Source organism: Labrus mixtus, chromosome 24 (genome assembly GCF_963584025.1).
Source record: "Labrus mixtus chromosome 24, fLabMix1.1, whole genome shotgun sequence".
NCBI classification, from domain to species: Eukaryota; Metazoa; Chordata; class Actinopteri; order Labriformes; family Labridae; genus Labrus; species Labrus mixtus.
Window position 1 is genome coordinate 12,797,045 of NC_083635.1, and position 25,036 is coordinate 12,822,080.

The 25,036-nt window shown below is 38.7% G+C and overlaps 3 protein-coding genes across 9 annotated transcripts in view; 2 read left to right on the forward strand and 1 right to left on the reverse strand.

Moving 5' to 3' along the window:
- LOC132959486 (FERM, ARHGEF and pleckstrin domain-containing protein 1-like) overlaps positions 1–5,623 on the forward strand; it is a 55,694-nt gene extending 50,071 nt beyond the window's left edge. Inside the window, exons 25-28 of the mRNA XM_061032519.1 lie at positions 3,198–3,358; positions 4,039–4,146; positions 5,110–5,261; positions 5,423–5,623. Of these exons, the coding sequence (XP_060888502.1) occupies positions 3,198–3,358; positions 4,039–4,146; positions 5,110–5,261; positions 5,423–5,498 (497 nt within the window). The 3' untranslated portion in view covers positions 5,499–5,623. The remainder of the gene's footprint in view (positions 1–3,197; positions 3,359–4,038; positions 4,147–5,109; positions 5,262–5,422) is intronic.
- Positions 5,624–6,795: 1,172 nt separating this feature from the next.
- Positions 6,796–8,717, reverse strand: LOC132959488 (gamma-glutamylaminecyclotransferase-like). The gene is made up of 2 exons (XM_061032524.1): positions 8,614–8,717; positions 6,796–7,468 (listed from the first exon to the last, which is right to left on the reverse strand). Exons 1-2 carry the CDS (start codon positions 8,617–8,619, stop codon positions 6,962–6,964), a joined length of 513 nt encoding a protein of 170 aa, XP_060888507.1. The 5' UTR covers positions 8,620–8,717; the 3' UTR covers positions 6,796–6,961.
- Positions 8,718–10,061: 1,344 nt separating this feature from the next.
- On the forward strand, positions 10,062–19,337 carry arl13b (ADP-ribosylation factor-like 13b). Of its 7 annotated transcripts, none has more exons than XM_061032413.1 (10): positions 10,062–10,631; positions 13,966–14,036; positions 14,137–14,386; positions 14,889–14,994; positions 15,223–15,425; positions 15,779–15,893; positions 15,992–16,151; positions 16,323–16,445; positions 17,256–17,324; positions 17,891–19,337. In XM_061032413.1, the coding sequence occupies exons 1-10, from the start codon at positions 10,573–10,575 to the stop codon at positions 17,965–17,967; spliced, it is 1,233 nt and encodes a 410-aa protein (XP_060888396.1). In that variant the 5' UTR covers positions 10,062–10,572; the 3' UTR covers positions 17,968–19,337. The 7 variants fall into 7 exon arrangements, with proteins under 7 accessions (XP_060888396.1, XP_060888397.1, XP_060888395.1 ...); XM_061032414.1 differs by having other exon boundaries at positions 14,140–14,386; XM_061032412.1 differs by lacking the exon at positions 10,062–10,631 and adding an exon at positions 12,936–13,081 and having other exon boundaries at positions 13,964–14,036; positions 14,140–14,386.
- The last annotated feature ends 5,699 nt before the right edge of the window (positions 19,338–25,036 follow it).

The window sequence follows — 25,036 nt, forward strand, 5'->3', positions numbered from 1 at the left end:
CTGTGTCATGATACATTTATTTCTTTATTTGTTAGGGACAGTGCATATTAATGAACAGCTGTAACAATCACAGCTGTAAAAATGCCAGATTATAGCAGAAGTGCTAGTTTCCATCTGTTGTCCCAAAGCAGGTAAGAGAAAGACAAATTACAAATAAAATACAAAGGCACAAGTGACACAAGACAATAATAGAGGTTAAAGGTTAAAGGTGGTCCCAGACTTGTTTGAGGTGTGTTTTGACTCACATATGTTTGTGAGTCTCTTATTGTGAGTGGGAGAATATTCCAGTATTTAGTTCCTTTGACTGACAGAACAGTTTGTCTGAATGTAGTGCGTCTGTGTGGGACCTCACCTCACATTTTTAAAATGAACAAAATGATGAAAATTTAGTAAATGATGTTTATCTAAAACGGTGCAATGGTGAAACGAAAATGGCTTTTTGTCAAAGATTTTTATGTCCTTTTTAAAAAGAGATTGTATTGGTTTAAGCGTTGTGCCAGCAGAAGGTGACCATGTGGTTATACAGTATTCAATATGTGACAAAATCATCGAGTTTAAAACATTCGAGCAGCATTTATATTCATGAAGGATCTTACCTGTCTAAAATAGTTTATATTCAAATGTACCGTCTTTGTTAATTGTTTGATGTGTTTTTTAAATGTTAATGTTGGGTCCAATGTTAGGCCTAAATATTTAAACTCATGAGCTAGACTAAGCTCTACACCTTCCAGGTAAACGCCGCGTGTTTAGTGCGTGCTTATTTGTGATATTCTCAAAGTTTTAATCGCCGTTGACAATTTGATTTGGTATCCAGGTAGGCTTTGAATCAAGTATTTAATATTTGACACGTTTAATGTGGAAACTGAACCAGATTTGAGGTTTAACTAATGGATCTGTGTGAGTAAGAACAGAGTTGTCTGAGATCCTGAGGGAACCAGGAAGTCATATCACAGCCCCACACAGACTCTCAGATGTTTTCATGTAGGACTTTTCTCCCACAGCGACTAAATCTAAAGTGACACGGGGAGTTCAGTCTGATGATATTTACATTCACCTCTAAGGTTTGTCTCAAAGGGAAATAGATCATCTCCTCGCTCAGTCCTTCCCTTCCTGCTAAGAAAATCCGCTTTGAGCACCTCATGAATATTTTCACTTCATTGTTCCAGGCGGTCTTTCATCATATTTCCAATGTCACCTGATATAAGCAGGTCCAGGCCCCAGCTGTCGCCTCCTCCTCCTCTTCTCTTTTTTCTTCTTCTTTTACCTCATTCTTTATCTTAATCGTCTGTCATGATGTTCCACGAGGACTCCACCTGGTGACCTTTTGGTTTGACGTCTCCATTGTGCCTCAGCTAAATCACCTGCCATGTAGATTTTTAACCCCAAACACTAGAAGAGTATTGGCTTACAAGGAGCGACAAAAGAGATATTTAACTCTTCTCTTTTGTCCAGATTGAATTGAAATATCTTTGATCACAGCTTTGCAGTTTGTTCTGTATTAAAGATCTGCACATCTACAACCAAAGGGGATCTAATAAAGGTTCAGGAGACCCAGACTCAGTGCTGTACGCTGTCATGTGGGTCCAGAGGTAATTCACCTCCATCTGAACATTAGCCGGTTAAGCATAACTAAACAATCCTCATGATCTCTTCAAACACCGTCGGCTGTCTTTACTGCAGCAGTTCTTCCATGATAAACATTGTCAATAAGAGCTCCTGATAGCTAACTAAACACAGGAGGTCGATACTTTAATTATTTCTAATCCTTTAACAACTGAACGCTCAGTTTAAATATGTTTCTTAAGTTTGACTGACCTGCACATACTTTAAATCTAGCAGCTGGTTTTATGTCATTCATAAAGCTTCATATTTGTTTTTTTAGATAATTTTGAATTGTGGCGCAGATGGCCTAGCGGAAGGTGGCGCCACGTATATGGTGGATATAGTCCTCCAAGTGGTTGACCTGGGTTCGAGTCCGACCTTTGGCTCCTTTCCAACAAGTTATTCCCCACTCTCTCTACTTGGGGCAAAAATCCCCAAAATAGATTTTTAAAAAAATGATTTGAATCTGAATTATTTAGCCGACGTTATTTATGAAGACATCCAGCGGTGTGTGTTTTTATTGGTCTGACTTACATCACGCTTTAGCTCAGGGAGAAGCACGGTGGAGATGAATGCTTTAATGTTTTCATATCTTTTGAAGAAGATCTCCTCTCTGCAGCTTTTTTCTATATCTCATCATGAAGACAGTGTGAAGAGAAAATCAGTTCATTTTGTTCCCTGAACTTCTGAAGTTTTAATATCTGCTTTTTATTTTTAAGACTGAAATGCTCTCGAATAAAAAATGTACAACAGTTGATAAAATGATGGTTATGTTATACCCAATATATATATATATATATATTTTTTTTTTTATCATCTTTTTATTTGGGATGGGTATACAACGATCAACAAACTGTACACAGAATGTCAGTATATCTCTTCCCTCCATCAACATGAACACACACATACATGCAGGTCTGCATACATAGGCCTCCATGCATACACAGAAAAACAAAGCAAAAACAAGAAAAACAATCCTAACAGTAATACTAATAATACTCTTAATAATAGTAAAAATAATAAGACGAGAAAAAAAAAAAAAAAGGGGGGAATTAAATAAAAAAATAATAATAATTAGATATCATAAGATCGTAGCATCATTGCATTATCATTGTTGACAACCTTTGGAAAATTCCTCCAAGCAACAGATCAATGGAAGCCAAAAGTTAGTTTCTCTAACGGTAAACATTGTGACATTTGATCCAAAAACAACTTAAAGGTTGGCGGAGATTCATTTTTCCAAAAAAGTCAAATACATTTCTTGGCAAAATATGTTATAATTATTAATATTCTGCATTTTATTCCTATCTAACTGAAAATCTGGGGAGTCATTTAATAAATACAGACAAGGGTTTAAATCAAATTCCATTTCCAAAACAGATTTAGTAAAGGAATGAATAGAATTCCAAAAGTCCTTCAGCACATCACATCCAAAACATGTGCAAAAATGTTCCATCTTCATTTTTACATCTTCTGAGATTTGAAGCGTCTTTATTGGGCTGAGATAGAATTCATGAACTTTAAATTAGCTTCCTTGATTTTGTTACTTGTATATATATCTAACCAGCTTGTTTGTACTTGTCATCGTTCCCCAGAGCTGTCGGAGGACGTTGGAACCGATCTGGAGTCGGAGGATGAGCTCGGCGGTTCGCGCTCCTCTCTGGAGCGTCAGGGTCACCGTGGCAACACCACCGTGCACGTGTGCTGGCATCGCAACACCAGCGTGTCCATGGTGGACTTCAGTGTGGCTGTGGAGGTACCAGTCTGTGTTCACTGTTTTCTCTTGTTGTCTCTTACATCACATGTCTGTTGTTTTCCTCTCTGTGGTTGTCATGTTGAGCTCTGTGTGTTGTCCTCTTTTCCACAGACAAAGGACCATTAACTCAACGTCCTTTGTCCTACTTTTCTCATGTCTGTCTTTCTCTCCTTCTCTCTTCACCTCTGCCTCTCTTACTCTTCTTCTTTCCTTTCTCCATCTTCCATTTGTCTTTTTGCACATTGTCCACCTCTGTCTTTTCACGCTGAGGTTACTAGAGGCCAGTAGTCCAGGGCCCATGTCTCTTCTCTCTCTGTGGTTTGCTGGTACAGAACAAACAGCCTGTCCTTTAGTGACACCTGCTGGAGTAGAGAGGTACTGCAAAAGCCACGACCGCTTCAAATGTACTGATCCATGTTGGGAAAGTTCCAGGAATATTAATAAATGGAGGGTAAAAGTTATTAAAAAAGAGAGAATATATTTTCTGGATCAGACTTCTGGACATGTTTTGTTCCTGTTATATTTTAAGTGCACTTTATTTCTGGATTACTCTTACAGCCATGCAACTGTATGTGGATGTCTTTGTTTTGCATGTATTGTTTTTGTTCTCAAACTTTAATAGGATAAGTGACACATGTTTGGGTTTTATTCATCTCTCGCTTGTCTTTTTGTGTTTCCAGAACCAGCTGTCGGGTAACCTGCTGAGGAAGTTTAAGAACAGCAACGGCTGGCAGAAGCTCTGGGTTGTCTTCACTAACTTCAGCCTCTTCTTCTACAAGTCACACCAGGTAAGCTGCGCTGATGACGGCATCATCATGAAGAAGTTATGAAGGGGTCTTAAAGTGTCTTCATACACTTTCAAGTTTAAATTGCTGCAAAGGAGGCAGACTTTGGGTTCTTTAACAGGAAATGACCATAAGGTGAAACAGACTGTTTAACACCTTTGATTTCAACACCAGATTTCTGAATTATTTCTCTCTTGAAGTGAAAGGTTTGGACAAAAATTGTAATCTGTATATTTGTCGCGGTGAAGGAAAAAGGTGGATGATGCAGGTCGAGATAAAGATGTAACAACAGAGATTTACATGATGGGCAGAGTGGTTGCAATATGTCAAATCTCTGAGACTTCATTTTTTTTAACATATAATAATAATATATAATTGTTCTTAAGTGCAAATATGTGAAGTCAAACTGCTTCTTTAATTCTCTTCAATAGCATCATTTCCCCCTTTTTTATTTCTTTGTGTCACCTTCTCTCTGGGTATGTAGTAGTAATAAACTCTTTTATTTCAGTCACAAGAAAAAACAAAAACACTTTGACTGAAAAGGTTTATGCTGCAGCTTTATCTTATTACACCTCCCCTTATTACAAATCATATTATTTAAGACACAACTAGTTTGATTACAAAAACAAAACACATCAGAACAAAATGTGTTCTAAGAATTTCTTTCAAAACAAAACAAATGAAACAAACAAAAAAATAAACAGAAGTCACATTCACAAAAAAATAATCAAACCGACCTTTTACCATTTTTTTAAAACAAAAATGTAAATCTGGAAAGTGAACTACACATTCCTAATTCCATGGCACAAGTATTCCACAAATGAACCCCTTTTATATGTATGTACATATGTACACAGGAGTAGAATGATGGCCCCTCTCAGTAGTCTTAAAGAAAGCTCCAGAGAGGATATGTCAGCAGATATGAAGACTTGAATCTTGGTTTAACTTACATTGGTCTTCTCACAGGATGACTATCCTCTGGCCAGCCTCCCTCTGCTCGGCTACTCTGTCACCGTCCCGTCTGAGTCCGAGAACATCCACAAAGACTACGTCTTCAAACTCCACTTCAAATCCCACGTCTACTACTTCAGATCAGAGAGCGAGTACACGTTTGAGAGGTATGTTTTTTATTCTGTCAGTCTCTTGCTCTTTTTTTAGAAATCTGACTCAGACAAACGTTTCTTTTGTTGACCTGCTAACAGAGCTGAACTTGTTCTGTTATATTTGAGGTTACATGCTTTTAAAATAAGAATCCTCAGTAATTCAGTGTCTTCTTCAGGTGGATGGAGGTGATCCGCAGCGCCACCTGCTCCGCCAGCCGCTCGCTGCCCAGCAGCAGGAAAGACCTTTATTGATGAAGCTATCCTCCCCTCGAGAGACTGTGGACTTCAGGCTGCACAAACACCACAAAGAGACTCTTGTTTTAGACATCCAATCATGACGCAACACAGCAGGCGCTAAATCCACTCCAATTAAAAGACACGGCACTCCAGAGGTCGTCCCACTTCACCCCCCCTGTATGCACATTTTCTGCACCACTAGTGTCTGATGTCAGTCTACTCTTTACCGGGCCAAACTGGCAACACAGAATCTTGCTGGAGATCTTTTTTTTTAAATTGTAATTATGATCGTTTTTGTTTTTGCTGTTAAATGTTCACATGCACACACATGGATTTTCTATTCTCCCAGAGATGAACCTGACTGAAACACACAAACTGTTTCAGACACCAAAGCACCAGTTTGTGCACGACGTCACATATTTCTACTACGACGACGATGAGAGTGAAAATGTATATAAAATTGTTGAATAATGGTGTGCATGTGAACACACTCGTGGTTACAAGAGTATTATTTCTGTCTGAAAATGGAACTAGATGAATCAAACGTGTTGCCAGTTTGGACACAATTACGTAACATCCATCTTTTCCTTTTTGTAAGGCGACTTTTTGTACAGTTCTTTGATACACTGTGAAATGTTCTTTTTTTCTGCTTCCTTCATATTTGTTGCTTTTTATCGTCAGGACAAAAAAATCTGCTTCATACGCCAACAGAGATTCACTGGTTTGTTTGCCAAATACCTTCCTCCTCTGTATCCTCCGAGGTTCTCCTAGATTTTAAACTTCTTAATAAAGATGAGAAACAGTTGTGTTGATATGAGAGAAATAAGACGACTCGGCGCTCTTTTGTTTTGATCTTTTTTATAAGGTGGAGATGCAGATTAGCAGAAGACAACAGAAATGTGAGAAACCATTCAGGAAAATGTGAATAAAAAAAGGTACACAGCTGGAATTTGAGTGCAAAATCTAAAGAATGTCACCGTCAGCTAGACTACACTTTGTCCACAGGGGGGCGCCACAGGTGACATAACCTGAAAGTTCGTCACAGCAGCTTTAAAGGACGTGTTTCTTCTTTTTATTAAATGGAGTGAAAACAGTTGAACAGCATCAAGAAACCCTGAGAATGTATTTCTTTCTCCAAGCCCTTTCTTTTATTTCACATGTAAACGTTTCTTCACAGTAACACAAAGAGCGATGTTATGGTCATTTCAGTTCTTAAGCAAGACAATTAAACAAGTTAGGAAAGTAATCATGGCAAGAAGAAAACCCTCAAAGAGTCCTGGATTCTGAAAAGCTGCACGTCAGGTCGGTAAATAAGGAAATAAATCAAGTTAAATAAAACAGTGTTGACGTTAAGAAAACTCAACCTGCCTGTTGTTAATAAAGTAAACATTAAGATTGTTTTAAAGAGACAGTACATTCTGAAGGAGCTGGATTCAGATACACAGAGAGGGATTAGTGTTTAATAGATCTTATTTCTGTTATTTGCTGTGTCGGTCTCGTGACTCTCTGGTCTCATACTCCAGCCCGTGGTCTCCATGCGAGTCATAGTTCCCGTAGCAAGGCAGCGTGGGCCAGTCCGGCTGGTACGTGTTTGTGCTGTACACAAACGCCTCCGTGATGCTCCCTGCTGCCGGCTTCTCCTCCCCCTTCTCCTCCCCCATCCACTCCTCCACCTCCAGCTTCACCAGAGTCCGCTGGTACATGGCGGGGCAACTCTCAAAGTCGTCCAGGAAGTCCAGCATCTCGTCGTCCACCTTGTAGATCTCTCCTCGGACCCGGCTGCCCTGGCCGGGGAGGTCGAGTAAGAACGGGATGTTGGATTTGGTGGCGATCACCAGCGGGTATTTCTGGACGGTGCAGGCCGAGGCGAGGAACTCCGCCTTACCGTTGGAGCTGTCGAACATGCGGTAGTTGTTGGGTTGACCCTTCTTCAGGGTGCCGTAGACGAAGACACGAGTCATGAGGATGCAGGAGGACAGACGCACCTTTAAAACAAAGACAGAAGGGTCATGCTAAAGGAACATCCCTTTCTGTATTTACTAAATATCTTGTGTAAATATTCATTAAATTCATGCATAGGCTACATTATGGGATGTCTTAAAAGATGTCCCAGTAACTCTTCAGTATATTTCAGAAACGTCTCTCTGACCTTACAGCCTGATCAGGTGGAAAGGTAACTCAACTACACACACCATCAGACAACACACGGAGTAACACTAACAATCTGACAGATTCAATTAGTTTGTAACTGATTTGTAACATTTAAAAATGAATCCTACAAAATGTTACTCCAGCAATATTGCGTCGGTTTAAATGATAGGTAGAAGCACATTTCAGAATAAAGTATATTCTGTTATTGCACCATAATAATGAACGCATCACTTCAGCCTAATGTTGCAGTCAGGACAGGTGATATATAGAATAGAATAGATGTTTATTTCCATGTGCACAGGTACAGGACAGGTACATTGGAATTCTTGTGTGTTTCTCCCTGAGTCAGCTTCTACAAAAAAAGTTAAAATTATATATAAAATAGAAAAGCATTGTAAGAAAATAAGAGTAGAAAAGTACAAATAAATAAGTTATAGTAACAGCTAAGTGATTTAAAATAAACTGTACAGAAGTTATAAACTGTTAAAGTAAAGATATAATAACAAAGGGGAACACTGAACAATGAAATGAAAATATAAATACGTTTTCTTATTGCACACATATTTTTCACATTATATAATCTTTTTTAGTTTTTAAGGTTAATATTGCACACTTGTATTGCACTGTGAGGTGAAGTACTTCCTTCCCATCTTAGTGTCCTGTGCTGTGAGTCTCACGGCAGCAGGGAAAAAGCATATATGTATATGTTTTACAAATGAAACTACAATAAGCTGTGTCAGGGTTATTTCACTATGGTACTGTATGCATGCACACATAATAACTGCTGATAACATAGCATCTGCTGCAATAATCTTTGATTCAATCATTAATAAGACAGGCCAATAAAGTCCTCACTCCTGCTCGGGTAACGAACGAAGTCATACTTTGAAAATCAGAGAAAACCTGTTAAAGCTGCAGCCTGTACGTGACCCGTTATACAACTCAACTGAAAACGTTGAGACTGTCGATGAAAACATACCTGCATGTGAGGAAGGTGATGTCTTGTAGTTTATTCAAAGTATCGGGGTCAGTTTGACGAAACGTGTCTTCGTCAGTTCGAATTCACAAACAGGGAAGAAGCTAGTCAAGCCAAAAGCCGGAGCTTGCACATGCGCAGTAGCAACTCAAATAAAACAGACGTCCCTGATGCGAACAGAAGAGGGCGCCAAAGCTACGAGTTGTTGTTCATTTATTTTTATTTATCGTTTATTATGTTGCTTTCTTACTATCACTAATATTCAACCAAATTGCATCATATCATATTATATATATATATTTTTTAACCTTTTTTATGATTACTACGATTTTATTTATTATGATAATAAATCATGCTGGGCTTCGAGACTCATATTATTCATTCTGCCACTCTCCTGCAGATTGAAGTGTTTTATGTGAGAAGTTGTTGGGTTGAATTGAGATTATTGCTCACTTTTAGATTTAAAGTGCATCCATCTTTGCCTCAAAAGGCACTTCAAATATATTACAATTCTTATTTTTTGTAATCTAATACTAATATATTCTTTATGATTATTTTCTAATATGTAAATATGTAATTTTATTTTTAATGTAGGAAATATTTAACCTTTTTAAAACAGATGTATCAGTAATTTATTTGGATGAATCACATTTGAACCTACAACTCAATATACCTGTAAACATGCTGCTAAACAAGTGTAAAAACATGTAAAAGGCAGAGAAAGTAGAGTCCTACAATGCATAATATAAGATAAGGTAAGATAATCATTCATTTATCCCACAACGGGGAAATTTACAGTGTTACAGCAGCAAAGAGCAAAGATTGCAAACAGAAAGTGAACACAGTACAATTTAAAAAAAAAAAAAAAAAAAAAAAAAAAATTAAGAATGTACAAAAAAATAGATAGATACTAAAAATAGATTAAAAAAAATGAAAAATGAAATATGATAAATAAATCATCTTTTGTTGGACCTACTGTCAGCTTTTGTAGGAAATTAGAAGTATAAAAAGTATATTAGTTAAAGAAAATATAAATAGTTTTTTTATGTATGCTTTATACACTTTTTAATTTTAATTTTTTAAAATCTATTTTTAGTATCTATCTATTTTGCACTGCACCATAACTTCATTTATTTGTGAACTATATTCACATCTATATTTAGACTATATTTTTTATTATTTTTTATTTATTTATTTTATTTTTTAAATCTATTTTTTAGTATCTATTTTTTAGTACATTATTAATTTTTCTTTTTATATTTAAATTGTACTGTGTTTACTTTTGTTTGCAATCTTTGCTCTTTGCTGCTGTAACACTGTAAATTTAAATAAATAAATAAATACAGGATTATCTTATTTTATAATTGCCCACAAGGGGGCGCTCTCTCTCCAAGCGCTTTGGCTAAATCTGGGACTATTGACGCTGATTTGACGTTGGTTGTGTTGGGGCGATGACGTCAGCACGTCTGCAGCCTAGCAGCAGAAGATACGGCGTAAACAAAACAGGCAGCTACAAAACCAGCTAACGCTAAGTAGCAAACGTGTTTTTGAGTGAAATACGCAGTTACGCTGCATTCGGCTACATTAAAAACTATTTAAATCTAACATTACGTTTCGCTTTCAGCTGTAATCTGGTAGAAGACTGGTTTACATGATGCTGAGACTGATGCTAAGGTACCGTTATAGCTAGCTGCGTTAGCTTCAGGTAACCGGAGATAACGGGACGAAGATTTTATATTTCTGTAAATCGAGGATATTTAGGACTACGGTTGTTTATACCGCATGGTAATGGTTACTTATTTCATCAACACTTGTTGTGTTTTATGTTGGTAAAAGTTGATTAAGTTGCTGCTGTCGTAAGTTAGCCAGCGATGTGGCTAATTAAGAGGAAAAGTCGATCAGCTGTTTAAAGAGGTGGGGGACGATGACCTCTTGACCTCAGTCATCTGGACTCGGACTGAGATGTTTAGCCTGATGGCGAACTGCTGCAACTGGCTGAAACGATGGCGAGAGCCTGCAAGGTACACAATGACGTCATTCTGTTTAAATCAGGATCTTTGATTGTAGTTTGTAGTTTGTAGTTTGTAGTCCCTGCTGGAGTAGAGATTCTCCTGTTTTCTCTTATTTCCACTGGATGACAGCAGTTTGTCACCATCCTCTTTTCTCAAACAACTTTTACTAACAGCCATAACTGTTTATTTATTTATTTATCTATTTATTTATTTATTTATTCATTGCACTAAAACTGTTTATTTACTCATCCAGTCACTGCACAATAATAAGATAAGATAATCCTTTATTTATCCCACAACGGGGAAATTTACATTGTTACAGCAGCAAAGAGCAAAGACTGCAAACAGAAAGTGAACACAATACAATTTAAATATAGAAAGAAAAATTAAGAATGTACAAAAAAATAGATACTAAAAATAGATTTATAAAATAAAATGAATAAATAAAAAAAAATAATAATAATAAACAAAATATATATATATAAATATAGTGCAAATAAGTGAAGTTATGGTGCAGTGGCAGAATATATATAGTTATTATTTTGCAGTGACTGATTAATAAAACAAATATAAATATAGAGATATAACATAATCCTTTATTTATCCCACAACGGGGAAATTTACATTGTTACAGCAGCAAAGAGACAAAAAGTGAACACAGTACAATTTAAATATAAAAAGAAAAAATAAGAATGTACAAAAAAATAGATACTAAAAATAGATTTATAAAATAAAAAATAGATCAGCTATTTGACAAAAGTGTAGTCCGTAATATTCCGTGTAACACAGACATGCACACAGTGCACATAAAGTATAACATGTTATTGCACAAAGTGGATTTGGTAAATATAATATAACATTATTATTGCACAGAGTCAAAGTGAATTGTCCAGTTGTGTGTGTGTGTATATACTCTGCCACTACACCATAATTTACCTTATTTGCACTATATTTTTTATTTTTCATATTTTTTATTTTTTATTTGTTTTTATATTTTTATATTTTGTATCATTATTATTTTGGCATTATTTTATTATTATTTTATTTTGTTTTAATTTAATTTATTTTTTTAATCTATTTTTTAGTATCTATTTTTTTGTACATTCTTATTTTTTCTTTTTATATTTAAATTGTACTGTGTTCACTTTTTGTCTCTTTGCTGCTGTAACAATGTAAATGTCCCCGTTGTGGGATAAATAAAGGATTATCTTATCTTATATCTCTATATTTATATTTGTTTAATTAATCAGTCACAGCAAAATAATAACTGTATATATTCTTTCAGTCACCATACCTGTCTATTTATTTATTATTATCATTCATTCACTGAACAGCAATTGCTCTGGCCACTTTTACATATTTCTCTCTCATATCACCACAAATATATTTTCGTTGTTGTTTTTGTAAACGCTGCTGTTTAGGATTGCTGCTAACAAAGTTTCGTTGTGTCCTTTGTATACAATGATAATAAAGATTCTATCTATCTATGTATCGTAGCCAATGACAGATTACACTGATCAAACATAGTTGATTCATAAACTTGTGTGGCTCTTTAGAAACTATTCAACCAGGTTAATGCAAAGAAGACTCTCACAGCAAAGTTCATCTGATTCAAACTGCTTCAATCTCTCATTTTAATGAAGGACATATTTTTTAATATGAAATACTCCCGAGGTGACCCAAGTCATGATTAGAGCTTAAAACATTATTCAATAAATCGTCTTTCGAGGAAGGTTTTTCCATCTGCTTAATTTTTTGTGAAATTATAATGGGCCTTCCCGTTTACTATACTTTATTTTCATCGAGCTGTGTTAGTTTACAAAAGATTAACACTCATCACAAGTTTCCAAGGAGCCATAAATGATGTCTTCAAATAGCTTCTTTTCCAAATAATCTTTATTTTTCTGCAATACACAGCAAATATAGCAGAAACTACTCACATTTAAGGAGCTATAACAACACATTTTTAACATTTCTTGTTAAAACGACTTATCTTGGGGTGAAGACGATACAACATTCCTGATTGTCCAGAGCTTTTTAAGAGCATGCCTTAAACCTACAGTCATTATTTCCTGTGTATTTTTTTAAAAAAGGGATTCTCCCTAGTTACAGAGTCGTTAAAACACTACAGGTGTAAAACAGCAGGACCAGAAAATGTTATAGGGAGTCCTTAAACCACGTGGTGCATGTGAGACATCTGGTCCTTTGGACTTAGTCAGAAATCCTCACCTAATCCCACAGCCAGGTCTGTTCAGTGGGTCTCTTTCTTTGGGCTTGATCTTGCTGTAAGGGGGTTAGTAACAGCGTGGACGGAGGGTTATGGGTTAGCGGACACAGGGTGAACAGTTCTTCACTTCTTGGAGGGTTTACATCAAGTGGCTGCCCCGATGAAGGCCAGCTGGCTCCAGATGACAGTTAGATGGATAGTGCGGTTGATGTCTTTTCGGCGCAAGTTTCTAAGTTAAGTACTCATCCATTAGATAAAGATGGGTTGTGTTTAAGTGAAGCTTTTAGTGTCTGTTTATAACTCAGCCCTTTGTTTTGGTTTATGTTTTACTTCTAGACAACATTTTACCCCAAAAACTATAATATACACCTGTGTTTCTTGTTATAATTGAAGCCTAAAATTTCAGTGAAATGTGTTTTCAAGGTGCCATAATTTTCACTATTTCATTTTGTGTCAAAAGACCGTTAAAGAGTGGCTCCAGGCCCTCAAGTACTAAAACGAGAGCACATATGTTAAACTTCTTCTTCTATATATGACTGATACATTTGGGGTAAATGTAGTCAGACCATGTTGAGTCTTCTTTTAGGGTAAAAATGTAGGAAAAGTGCACATTAAAATTCCCTCTTTGATGGAAACTTCTCATTATTTCGATGTCTAGACTACTAAGCATCTTGCGTGTGAAAGTCTCCCAGCTTACTGCCCAGGTGTTGGCATGCACACATGCAGTGCATCACCTGTTGCCTGCCCTGATTTGTGTTTTTAGTCAACATCCAGATTGATTTATAACAAGAGTTGTTTAACTCTGAAAACTGGAAATGTTTACAGATCAACAGAAAAAAGATAGTAAATTTATCTCCCTCAAAGATGGCTCTACCTTATAGAATAGACAAGAGAGTGATAATTGTTTTATGACAAATGTTTTGTCTTTGTTTTATTGGTCTTAGTTTTCCATTGGGCAGTTGCTCACTGAGTCAGAGTAAAGGACTCTGGTTGCATTGGTCATCCAGATGATAAATTGGCTTATTATGCCAATGTTATGTTATGCCAAAGGCTGCATTACGTGGCTCTTGTTTTGGTACACTTGTGTTCATTTTTGTTCCCTTTCTTGCGCAACAGGAAAGTGACTCTGGTTATGGTGGGTCTGGATAACGCAGGAAAGACTTCAACAGTACGAGGAATAAAAGGAGGTGTGGACCTTTTGCTATAAATGATTGTTTACATCTAATATTCTTCTAATGTCTTCCTTTATTAAAGTCGTAAAATCTTCCTGTTTGCTTATTTTCTCAGAAGATCCACATGATGTGGCTCCCACAGTGGGGTTTTCCAAGGTCGACCTGAAGCAGGGCAAGTTCGAGGTGACCATCTTCGACCTGGGCGGAGGGAAAAGGATCCGCGACATCTGGAAGAACTACTACTCCGAGTCGCACGGCGTGGTGTTCGTGGTGGACTCGAGCGACGTTCAGAGGATCCAGGAGACACGGGAAACCATGGCAGAGGTCCTGCAGCATCCGCGCATCGCAGGGAAACCTGTGCTAGTGTGAGTCCTCCTACATCCAGGAAATGTAAACCTAAGACAACAACAAAAAAGTGTTGTGCATTGCACATGTTTGTAGAATCATAATGCAACTGAGGAGGGAGGCAGAGAGATGTAGAAGACGAGGAGATACTGGAGAAATTGCCCCCTCTTAATGTCTGAATTTGTTGGTGAATACGTGCACAGCAGGATGATTCCTGGACACGTCTGCTTACTTAGTAATCAGGACACAAAGCACAGGTTGATGCACGGAGAGTTTAAAGTGTTTCGGCAGGTATTCATCGAGTGTTCTAATCAAAAATCCATAATAAGGCCGCAGTCACATCTCCATAAGATTTTTAAAGCGAAATAACTTTGCACCTTGCAGAAATTGAGTTTGATAACTGCCCTTGAAATTACTTCACCTTTTCTTTTTCCTGAAACTAGTTGAGCAGATTCTCGGGGGGGGGGGGGGGATTTTCATCCACAGCAGCAGACTCCAATAACTCTAGATTCCTGCTTTCAGGCTTGCCAACAAACAGGACCAGGAGGGAGCACTGGCCGAAGCAGACATCATCGAGAACCTGTCGTTAGAGAAGCTTGTTAACGAGAACAAGTGTCTGTGTCAGGTCGTAAGTGTTTGTGCACCTGTTGTGGGACGCCAGCTGAATGACATTAAGGGTGTTTGCCATTTGAAATACAGAAGAAAGAACAGTTATTTATAAATTGGACAGATTGAGGAAGAAAGTTTTTCTGGCTGCTCTCCTGACACAGATTCTTGCTTAATTAAATATGAAAAAACACATTAAGTTTGTGTTGTGTCTTTAAATCTAATGTCTCCATTTGTGTTTCTGCCCCAGGAGCCTTGCTCTGCTGTTCTGGGCTACGGCAAAAAGATCGACAAGTCCATAAAAAAGGGCCTAAAGTGGCTCCTCAACAATATTGCCAAAGACTACGAGGCCATTACCGAGCGTGTGCAGAAGGACACGGCCGAGCAGCGCGCTCTGGAGGATCAGGACAAGAAGGAGAGGGCAGAAAGAGTACGGCTGATGCGAGAGGAGAGGTGAGGACACGATGGGCTAACTCAAGGGGAAACAAATCCAACATTGTTAAACTTGAGTACAAGGACTTTGTTGTTGTTGTATTGTGGAGCTTAGATCATTCAGAGCCAGATAAAGAATGAAATGCATGCAGGGAAATATGAAGGAGGGAGAGGGTGACCAGATTGGAAAAGCAAATGAAGGAAGAGACTTGAAGAAATGTCAGAATGCATAAAACTGCATTAAAAAAAAATGCGTCAAATATTGTGTTTATTGGAAAGTAGTACACATAACCTGGGATCAATTCATCTGAACATGTAACCAGAAGGTGTGAGTCATTACGCCCCAAAAGGTTAACACCTTGTTCTGTCTGCAGAGACCGAGAGGAGCAAGAGGAGGCAGAACGCGAGGGCAGGCAGATCCAGGAAGAGGATCCCGATGACGAAAACCTGCCATGCCCGTTTCAGCCAATCAGCAACGTGATCTGTGAGGTGTGTGGAAACTCCTTGGCAAAAAACAACAACAACAATAACAGGCATATGGTCAGTGTCAACCTGTGGAGCTTGAATCGTATGTTGTTTGCTTTTAGAACGAGGACAGGGAGAAAGAGAGGAAGAGGCAGAGAGAGCTGCTAGAGGCTCGGAGCAACAACCAGCAGATGGCAGATGTGGAACAAGAGGAAGAAGAGTACGAGGATGAGAACGAAGAGCCACACGACACAAGACAAACGACAGCAAACGGCAGCTCAGGTGAGTATTATGTGCATACAAACATCTCCCTGAATATTAGATATTGAGAAGGTTAGATAGATTCAGGGTAGTAAAGACTGCAGTAGAATATGTTAAGGGATAAATTGGGAGGCGCTTTTGTTGGGTTTATGTGTGGTGAATCCTGGGTCACACCTCTCTCTATGCTCACAGTCCCAACAGCGGAGCAGGACAAAAAGAAGACGAGGAAGCTGCACCTGAAGAGGAAGCACCGCGTGGACCCTCTGAGGACCGAGGACGGCCCGACAGAGAGCCCCACCCCTACTCCTCCACCAGGTCAGTCAGCGTGTCATCACACTTATTTACACATCAGCCTGATTTAAACACTTTAAGTGATTATGTTAAGGGACTACAAATGCGACAAATGTCCCCCTGCTGCCTCGTCACATCACAGTTTACATCCTGTGCATTAGCAGGAGGCTCTCACGGGGAAGCAGCTGGAGAAAATGCACTGCAGTGGCTTGTTGTGCAATAAATCAAAATCACACAGCGACCATGTTTCTACAAAGGTCACGCTCGGGGTTGGAAGCTGTTTTGTTGCGAGTCATATAAACGGCGAGAGTCTGACAAATTGTTTTCATTTCACCACTTCCTGATTGATAAGGACCTACAGAGACAATATATGTACAATCTTCAGAGATGTGGGAACACATTTCAAGTTTCAAGGTTGTCAAAGTTTTTGGATTCTTTTTTAAAATGATACAATCTCTGTTTTTTTTAATAATCGACAGAATCAAAAAGTAGCAAAGCTCAGCCCATTGTCAGTTTGTTGCTGCACAGAAGTATGTCGACTTCCCCACCTGAGTGTGACATCACTGAAAAACAGCCGCCTTGTGAATATGAAATGTAAAAACCTTCCTCACGACGTTGTGGATGTATTCTTGCATGATCGAACAACGATGAAATAAGATGATGTGTAGCTGCTTCATGACGTCTCTGTCCAGTTTGAATCTTTTCTTTAAGTTGATATTCATTTTGGAGCAACGGCTCTGATCTGTAAAGAAGTCATTCGAGTGCCCGTTTGAAAAGTTGATCTTTCTTTGTTACTATTTTCTACATGTTTCTTTTTTTTTTCATGTATTGTAGTGGGATGGGCCACGCCTAAAGTTTCTAGGCTGCCAAAACTCGAGCCGCTCGGGGAGACGAAACATTCCGGTAAAGACGCATGAGCCGTCCGGTTATTAACCCTTCATCCCTCGCTGTCACTCACTGTTTGAATGACCTCATTACTGCATCTGTTTTTAACTCATCTTCTCATTAACGCTGTCATCTTGTGGACTAACTGTCACGACATTGAACAAGTGCTTCCTCTGCAAAATGACGCTGTGGATTTAGTTTTTCCTCATAAAAAAAAAAAAAAAAAGAGAATATTAGCAGCGGCTGTGAGTCGGTGTGATGTTGCGGAGGAAACACTGAACTCTGTCTGCCTTCAGATGTGTGTCGACTGTTAATTAGCCCCCCCCCCCCCCGACCCCGATCACTGTCTCTCTTCTCCTGCCTCTCACCAGGAATAAGCTTGAATGTGTTTGGATCCTTCGTGGTGGCAGACATCTTAATCAGCTCAAAGGCCTGTCTGTGTTTTCATCCAGCCCACTCTTCTCATCTCACCTCTAACATCTCTCGCCTTTTTATTCTCATGCTCTGACTCATGTGGTTTTCATTTTCAGGTTTCCATGGATGTAGTTTTCTAACACAGTCGACCCTTCTTTTCCCTCCCACAGAGTTTTACAAGAAGCCTCTCCCGCCTGTCGCAAACAGGCCGCGGCCTAACGGCGACACTCATGATGTCATTTTTTAACCTTGAGATTGAGCTCGTCCAATCATCTTTTTGCTTTCTGTCTCAAGCGAGCGGGGTGTAGACAGCCAGGCAGAGAGACACTACAAACACTACAGACAGACAGGCAGACGACTGCTGCGGAAACACTGCAGTCACAGAGCATCATGGGAACTGAAGTCCTTCTCGGAGCCCGTTTCAAAATGGACACATTTCAGCGCAAAACTTTTAAATCTGCCTGAACTGGTTTGATATCCGGTTCTGTTTTCACTCCACAAAAGCACGTTTGGTGCCGAACTCTCTCCTGAAACTTTATTTTCTACTGTTGATGTCAGTGTTACAAAGTTTGGACTCTATTTGACAAAGAATGTAAATAAGTTTGTTATAACCTTATGTTTATGGATGTTACAGAACAACAGATTTGTATTCACGCAGCCATTAAACATGACCATATTTTACTGTTAAATTTGTACACTTTGGATTAAGTACTATAAGAGAAGGTTTATATGACATTGGGGATGTTCTTGAATGTAGAGCTGAAGGCAGATAGAGGTTTAAAGTGGCTTTTCACACAGCTGAGTGCTTTAATTTTGTAGAAACATCACTCTTATAACAAGAGTCACAGCTTGGAAGGGGAGGTAGTCGTCACAGATGCATTGTGGGAATAATTTCCGTTCTTACACTACATAGAGGTTGTTAATTGGTCAGCTGTTGTCATGGATGTCTCGACATTTCAATGTAATTTGTGCAGTTTGAGGCCAAGAAAAGAATCTGTCATATCTGTACTCTCGCCGGCAGCATCATCTTGTCTTTTTATTTATTGTCAAAAATGTAAACGTATAAAAATATATTTGTCTACAGGGCTACAGACTTTTTTTACGCATTCTGCTGTTTACACTGTGTACCTGCTTTTAAAGTGATATTTCTCCCGAGGCGGGAATCAGCCTCAGACTTGCAGCCTCTCAGGCGGCCCCCCAGGTCTGAGCCAGCACTGTTATTATTCCAGCTTTCCTCACTTTTCCTGCACCCATCTTCACTTTACAACGAGCCGAAAACAACTAAAAGTTCAACTATGAACGTACAAAAACAAATCTGGGAGAGAGAAAAAACACTCCATCGGCCCAATTAGGCTTTGGAAGAGCAACAGTGGGACGATTGAGGAGGAGAAAGTTTTTCAGCACATCTTCACCTGGAGCAGCAGATATTGGGTCAGAGCACCTGAGAGTATGTGTAGCAAAAGTAAGCACAGGAAATATCACTTTAAAACTACAAGATTATGTTTCCAATCTGCAGTACAGCACTGACTCACTCTTCTACATCAATGTTTGAACAAAATATTTTTTCTACCCTGTTTGATTTTTATAACAGCGTAATAAAAGATGTTTTAAATGTAATCCTGGCTGGGTTTTTTTTTCTTCTATTTGCTGTATTTCTACATTTTTAACAGATACAACTAGATCAGAAAGAGCTGCACTGAGGTGTTTGTCGGGAACAGCTACAAAATGATGGATAGTGTCAGATTTTAATCTTAAAAACCCTCGAGCGTTTTCACTTTTAGAGTCTCAGGATTTCTGGCATTTTTCCTGCAAATATTCATCTTACACTCAGAACCCTGAACCTGTTTTTATTGTTAATTTAACACTTACATCTCTGAGAATCTATTAAATACTGAATTTATGACGTTTTTCTGTTTAAAAAAATCATAGTTTACTCAAAGATGGTGGCCAGCAAACAGTCGGTTGAGGTTATAATAATATGTTATGAAGCTTCCTCTACAAGAGCAGCTGACGTCCCATTAGGTGATCACTTTTATTAAATGCACAAAAGATAACCTCCAATGTGTGGCTCATTAACACACTGTTCCTTCAATGTGAACACAACTACCTCACAAGCAAGTCATTATCTTGTGTGTGTAAGATGATATACAGTTACATACTTGAACCTTGATGAGCCCTACTGAAGTTTCATTTATGTTGCACATTTTTGTTTTTCAGCTGACAAAAGGCTGCAGACCTAACGCTGGTGAGAGGAAACATTTTCCTTCTCATTCTCTGTCATTTGGGTTGACTTTCATACTGATGTGTTTTGTGGTGTTTGTTCTGTCTCATAAAACATTTTTTAGTTTACATTAAATACATTTGATTGGTTGAAAATGTTCAGAAATGTGGGTCAGCATCTCACTGTAAGGAGGTTGTTGTGGGTCCGGATGCTGGAGCAGTTGAGAACGACAGATGGACAAGACTTGACACTAGATAGAATGTTTACAGAGCTTTTAGGTTTTAACAATCGCCCCTGCTAGTCGTGGAAAGAATGCAGGACAATTTCACTTTGGCATCAGTTTCATTTCAGAATAAACGGGGGGCCAGAATGCATCAGCAATCGGCTTCCTGCAAAAATAAATGTAGCCATTGTCAAGCATCTGATAGGAGCTTCTACAGGCCGCATCACTTGCAAACTGGAACATTGCAATAATGTGCTGCTGCCTCATTACTGCTCTCCACAGACAGGCTTCATTTAGGTGAATTATGTCATGACAACGGAGCTGGAATTGATTGCAGCAACGCTTTGTCCTGCAGGTCGAGGGCGGCAGATGCAGCAGTTGCCTAAAGAAGAATCTTTAAACCATCAATACCCGTTCTCGGTATACTTACACTCTCACATCCATCTGTTTGAACTCTCCAGGAGGGTGCGTTGTGATTAAGTGTTTTAATTGACTTCCTTTAATTCCCCCAAAAAATCAGCCTGTCGTGTCTGATGTAGTTTGAGAAGTTTTGAGTGTATGCCAAATTACAAAAATGCCACAAAAGCTGAAGGATTCTAAAAAGAGTCTGCATTGAGGGTTTTTTTTCAGTGGAGAAATTGATATCTCTCTCTCTGCCACAATGAAATGTCGCTCTACATTGTTGTGCAAATGTGGGTGCAGAGTCTGAGCGTATAAAAATGTTCTGCTGTTGCACGCGTCTGTATGGGGAATATGTCAATCTGACACCAAGTGTATTCTGTGAACCTGCAGAAAACACTCTCACTTTGCACAGGCTCTTCAGCTTATATTGAAGGGAAAAATGGATTACATAAGAAAGACAGATTCTTATATACAAGGCCCCATGGCTCAGTGTATGGTTTAAAGTGTATGAAAGAAGTGTGACTCATAAGTTAGCCTTCCACAGATCTCAAACCAATTTGTGAAGTCAAACTGTTTGGGGCAATTTAGCTCATAAAACCACAAATGACAAAAAGTGCCTTAAAGAGTATACAACATGCTGTGTGTGTAGACTCTGGCCAGTGTGACCGCGCCCTCTGAAAAAAACTCCTACAGGTGAAAAAACAACATGCAGAATAGAGGATGTAACAGGGATATGCAGAAAAGTACCTGGATAAGGTTAAACATATTGCAAATATGTGCAATAAGAGCATCAAGAACACATTATCAGAACAACCAGTATAGAAAATATCTCCAGAAAAACATGAATTCTGGACACTTAAATATGTCTCAATAACTTATAAGCTATTTTTTGGCTGAATTTTTCCTGAATAATCAGTTATTGGGTCAGTGGTATTGCCCAATGTCCTGTTTTTTTTGTATCCACAATCCACAGTAATACACATGAAATATCCTTAAAGTGATCTAGAATGAATGTTTATCTGCAACACGGTAGAAAAAAACGATCACATGATTGATAAAATAATAGTTTTAGGAAAAAGCTGAAGGGGTTTGGGTGTCTGGGGTCCCCGGAGTGTGGAGTCAATGTGAGGCCAAAAACATCACATGTCTGTCTCTGCTCTATTTCTTAAATTTGATCCAATTTTTCCAAAATAATAATCTGGAAGAATAATAACTTTTTTTCCACTTCTTCAAATTTTCCTAATATAATATTCAAAATTGGATTTCAGCGTGGAAACCTGCAAAATTTCGGCAACCTTCCAACATTTTTTTCTAAATCTGGACTCAATTATTTCTCTGGCATCTGTTCAAAAATATTCCCCATCAGCTCTTCAGCTGCGTCTTGTCATCCTGCCATTTATCACTCTCTAAAACTGCAGCTCTTGAAATGCAACAACAATACTCGCTGCAGGCATCTGGTCACTGCAGGAAGCAACTTCTCTCTTTCTGCTCCGTTAAAACAGACAGTGAAGAAGACAGATAATCCCCATCAGAAAGAAACAGCGGTGCAGTTACATCTTATTACCTGCAGAGGGCAGTGCAGCGCCAGAAATCGTCTTGAACATAAATAGCTCCACAGAGTTGGGTGCACCATTAACACTTATGATTCTTGCTGTGTGTCTGAGCTGAATGACGTTTTTCTGGATGTTTCTAGGGGCCGGACTGAGTGTCTGACCGAATCCTGTTGATAACAAAACAACAAAACGTAGCTCAGCAGCTCAGCAGCTATTTTAGCCCAAGATCACCCAACTTTCATCCTTAAATGGAAGCAGTGTTAATGGCTAATTATATAACTTAACAAAGGGGAACGTTGAAGCATGTGATGTACTGAGGTCCTAAAAGCACTTACAGGTACACAGCAGCTGCTAAATGTGCACATTGACGGGTTAAATGGACATTAGGCCTACATACAGAGCAGAGATGGGAGTATGTGAAAGTGCAAATTGAGTGTTTTCGTTGGGGTAGACGGCATCCAAATCATGAAGCCTCAAGCAGCTATGTAGTCTTCTAGTTGGAAGCTTTGCTCTCATGCAATCTCTACAAACATCTGCAGACAAGGAAGACGTGTTCTAGTGTCTGCTGCTACTCCAAGAGGTACTAACCAATCAGGTTTGAGCAGGTTGATTGCAGGAAAATGAGTCTGTGTGGTGAGCGGAAGAGGCAGAATCATGCATTGGCTGAATTACAATCTGTGTAGTTGAAGTTTTACCCTCTAGTGGTGCAAACTGGACACTTGTAAAACAATATGTTGTTGATTCCTATTTCACAATCTGCAAGGGGTCAAACAGGTGCCCTGCAGACATTTACCCTTTCAAAATAAAAGACTTCGATGTAGGTACCTGTAAGTACCTGGTACATTTGAAATTGGATCAAAATGTAAACTAATAAAAAGAGTTAGATCACAACTGTAGTAAGGAAGGGGGAGTTTAGTCTTTGATATCCTGGTAAATATTGATCATAGTCCCCTAAAGCTAACTTGTTGCAAAAAAGCTGACATTTGCAAGAATGATTACAGCATGAAAAACTTTTATCATGTATCTTTTAATGTGGAAGGTTGTTGCTTTCACATAACTGAAATTACAACTAAGCTTCTCCTGCTCCTCCTATAGAAAAATGATTGACCCCTAAAGGAAGTCAAGGGTCCCAACGTTTGAATCCACTGCCTTACATACCATCACTAAACTCCCATATTAAAGCACCGCTTCCTGCTCAAAGGCGGTTACTTATAGTTCAATATGACCCGACGTTATGCAGTGCAGCAATGGTGATTTAGTAACTTGAAAGTGCTCTTTATGTGCTGTTTCCATTCTACAGTGTATCCCCTGTAGAAGCATTATCACCTCAATTATGTTTTTCTTTCTGTTTTTCTTCTTGATATGATTGTAAATGGAATACCTTTGGGGTTTCTACTGTTGTTTAAAAGAAAAAAAAAGGAGCTGTTAAAAGACGTCAACTTGTGCCTGGGACGTTTTATTGACTGAACCTAATTAAATGTTAATCAAAGTAATAATTTGCTGCAGCCCTAAGGCAGCTTCTGTCACAAAAATCCTATTTAAAGTGACTTTAAATCACAGAGTAGTCACTGAAATTACATAGTCAAATAAATATATCCAGTTTTATACCTACTAAAAGTGATTGTGGGTGAGAACTGGCACCAGGTGGTGTGTTTAAAGGAGAGCTGATAAGTGCTGGCTCATGAGATTCAGGCCTGATTCCACAAAAGCAATTTGCACCCATTGCTGAAGATGAATACGCTTAATGTAAATGAAGAAACCGCCCTGCAGAGCACTCCAGCCGAAGCCCCTCGCTATCTAGTGCCCTTATCTACAAATGCACTCGGCTGTGCTAATGCTGCACCTATTTCAGTGCCACATTATAATATCATTTCTGATCCAATAGCCTCGCTGTACACAGAGTGCTCGTCTAAAACAATGTGCTCGTGTGCTGTTTAATTCCGTTTCTGCGGTCTGTTTTAACACACCTGGAAAGGGACACAATGCAGGGTTTGATTGAGGTCAGAAAACTAAAAAAAGGAGAGGTAGAAGGAGATGCAGAGAGGCAGTAAAATGTGGAGATTAGGGAGGAGAAAGGCAATGAGAGATGGGAGAGAGAATAAGGAAAGCAGATAAGGGATAATGAGGTGTTCGCGGGGAGAATGATAGAAGAGAGGAAGCAAGAAAACGCAAATAATGGGCGAGTGAATTTGGGGAAAAGACAGGAGATAAAGGTGAATGAGGAGATAGAGGTTATATCTGGGAAAAACAGGGGGCTAGTGTGTGTGGGGATTGTGAGACAGCTCAACACAGAGGGAGCCATAGGTCTTTGATTGACAGGGCAGTGTGAGGGTGGCTCCAGGGAACAAGAGGGCCGGCTCTGAGGCAATACAGGGGCAAGAGAGGTGCACCGGGAACAGGTGTGTTTATTTTACCACTGATGAAAATCCTGCAGGAAGGATAAGGTTTAGATTTTACAATTAAAGGACAATTAAAGAATACTTTTTGTCGTCATTTTTGGGCAACGCAGCATCAATAAAGCATACATCACATGCATATTTATTTGTAAATTTCCCTTCTTTTTTTTTTGCCTTTTTTTTTATGTTGTTGTATTTTGCATCTTGCACAATGCAGGGCTCCATTGCCAAGTGGTTTAAATGTTTTTTATTTTTACCATAATAACTTTTCCAGCATCACTGCTGATGAAAAACATGTGTGTCTTTAGATCCTTATAACCTGTTTTTGAGATTGTGTTCCCTTTTCTACAATTCTACAATTCACTCAGCAGACTCCATCTAGACCTGGATCAGAGAGTTAAAGTAAGGAGGAGACATTTTTGTCTGTTTTGTAAGCGAGCAGCAGAGTTTTAAATCTGATGCGAGCAGTAACTAGGAGCCTTTTATATAAAGGTTCCTGGTGGGACTCAAACCTTAATGGG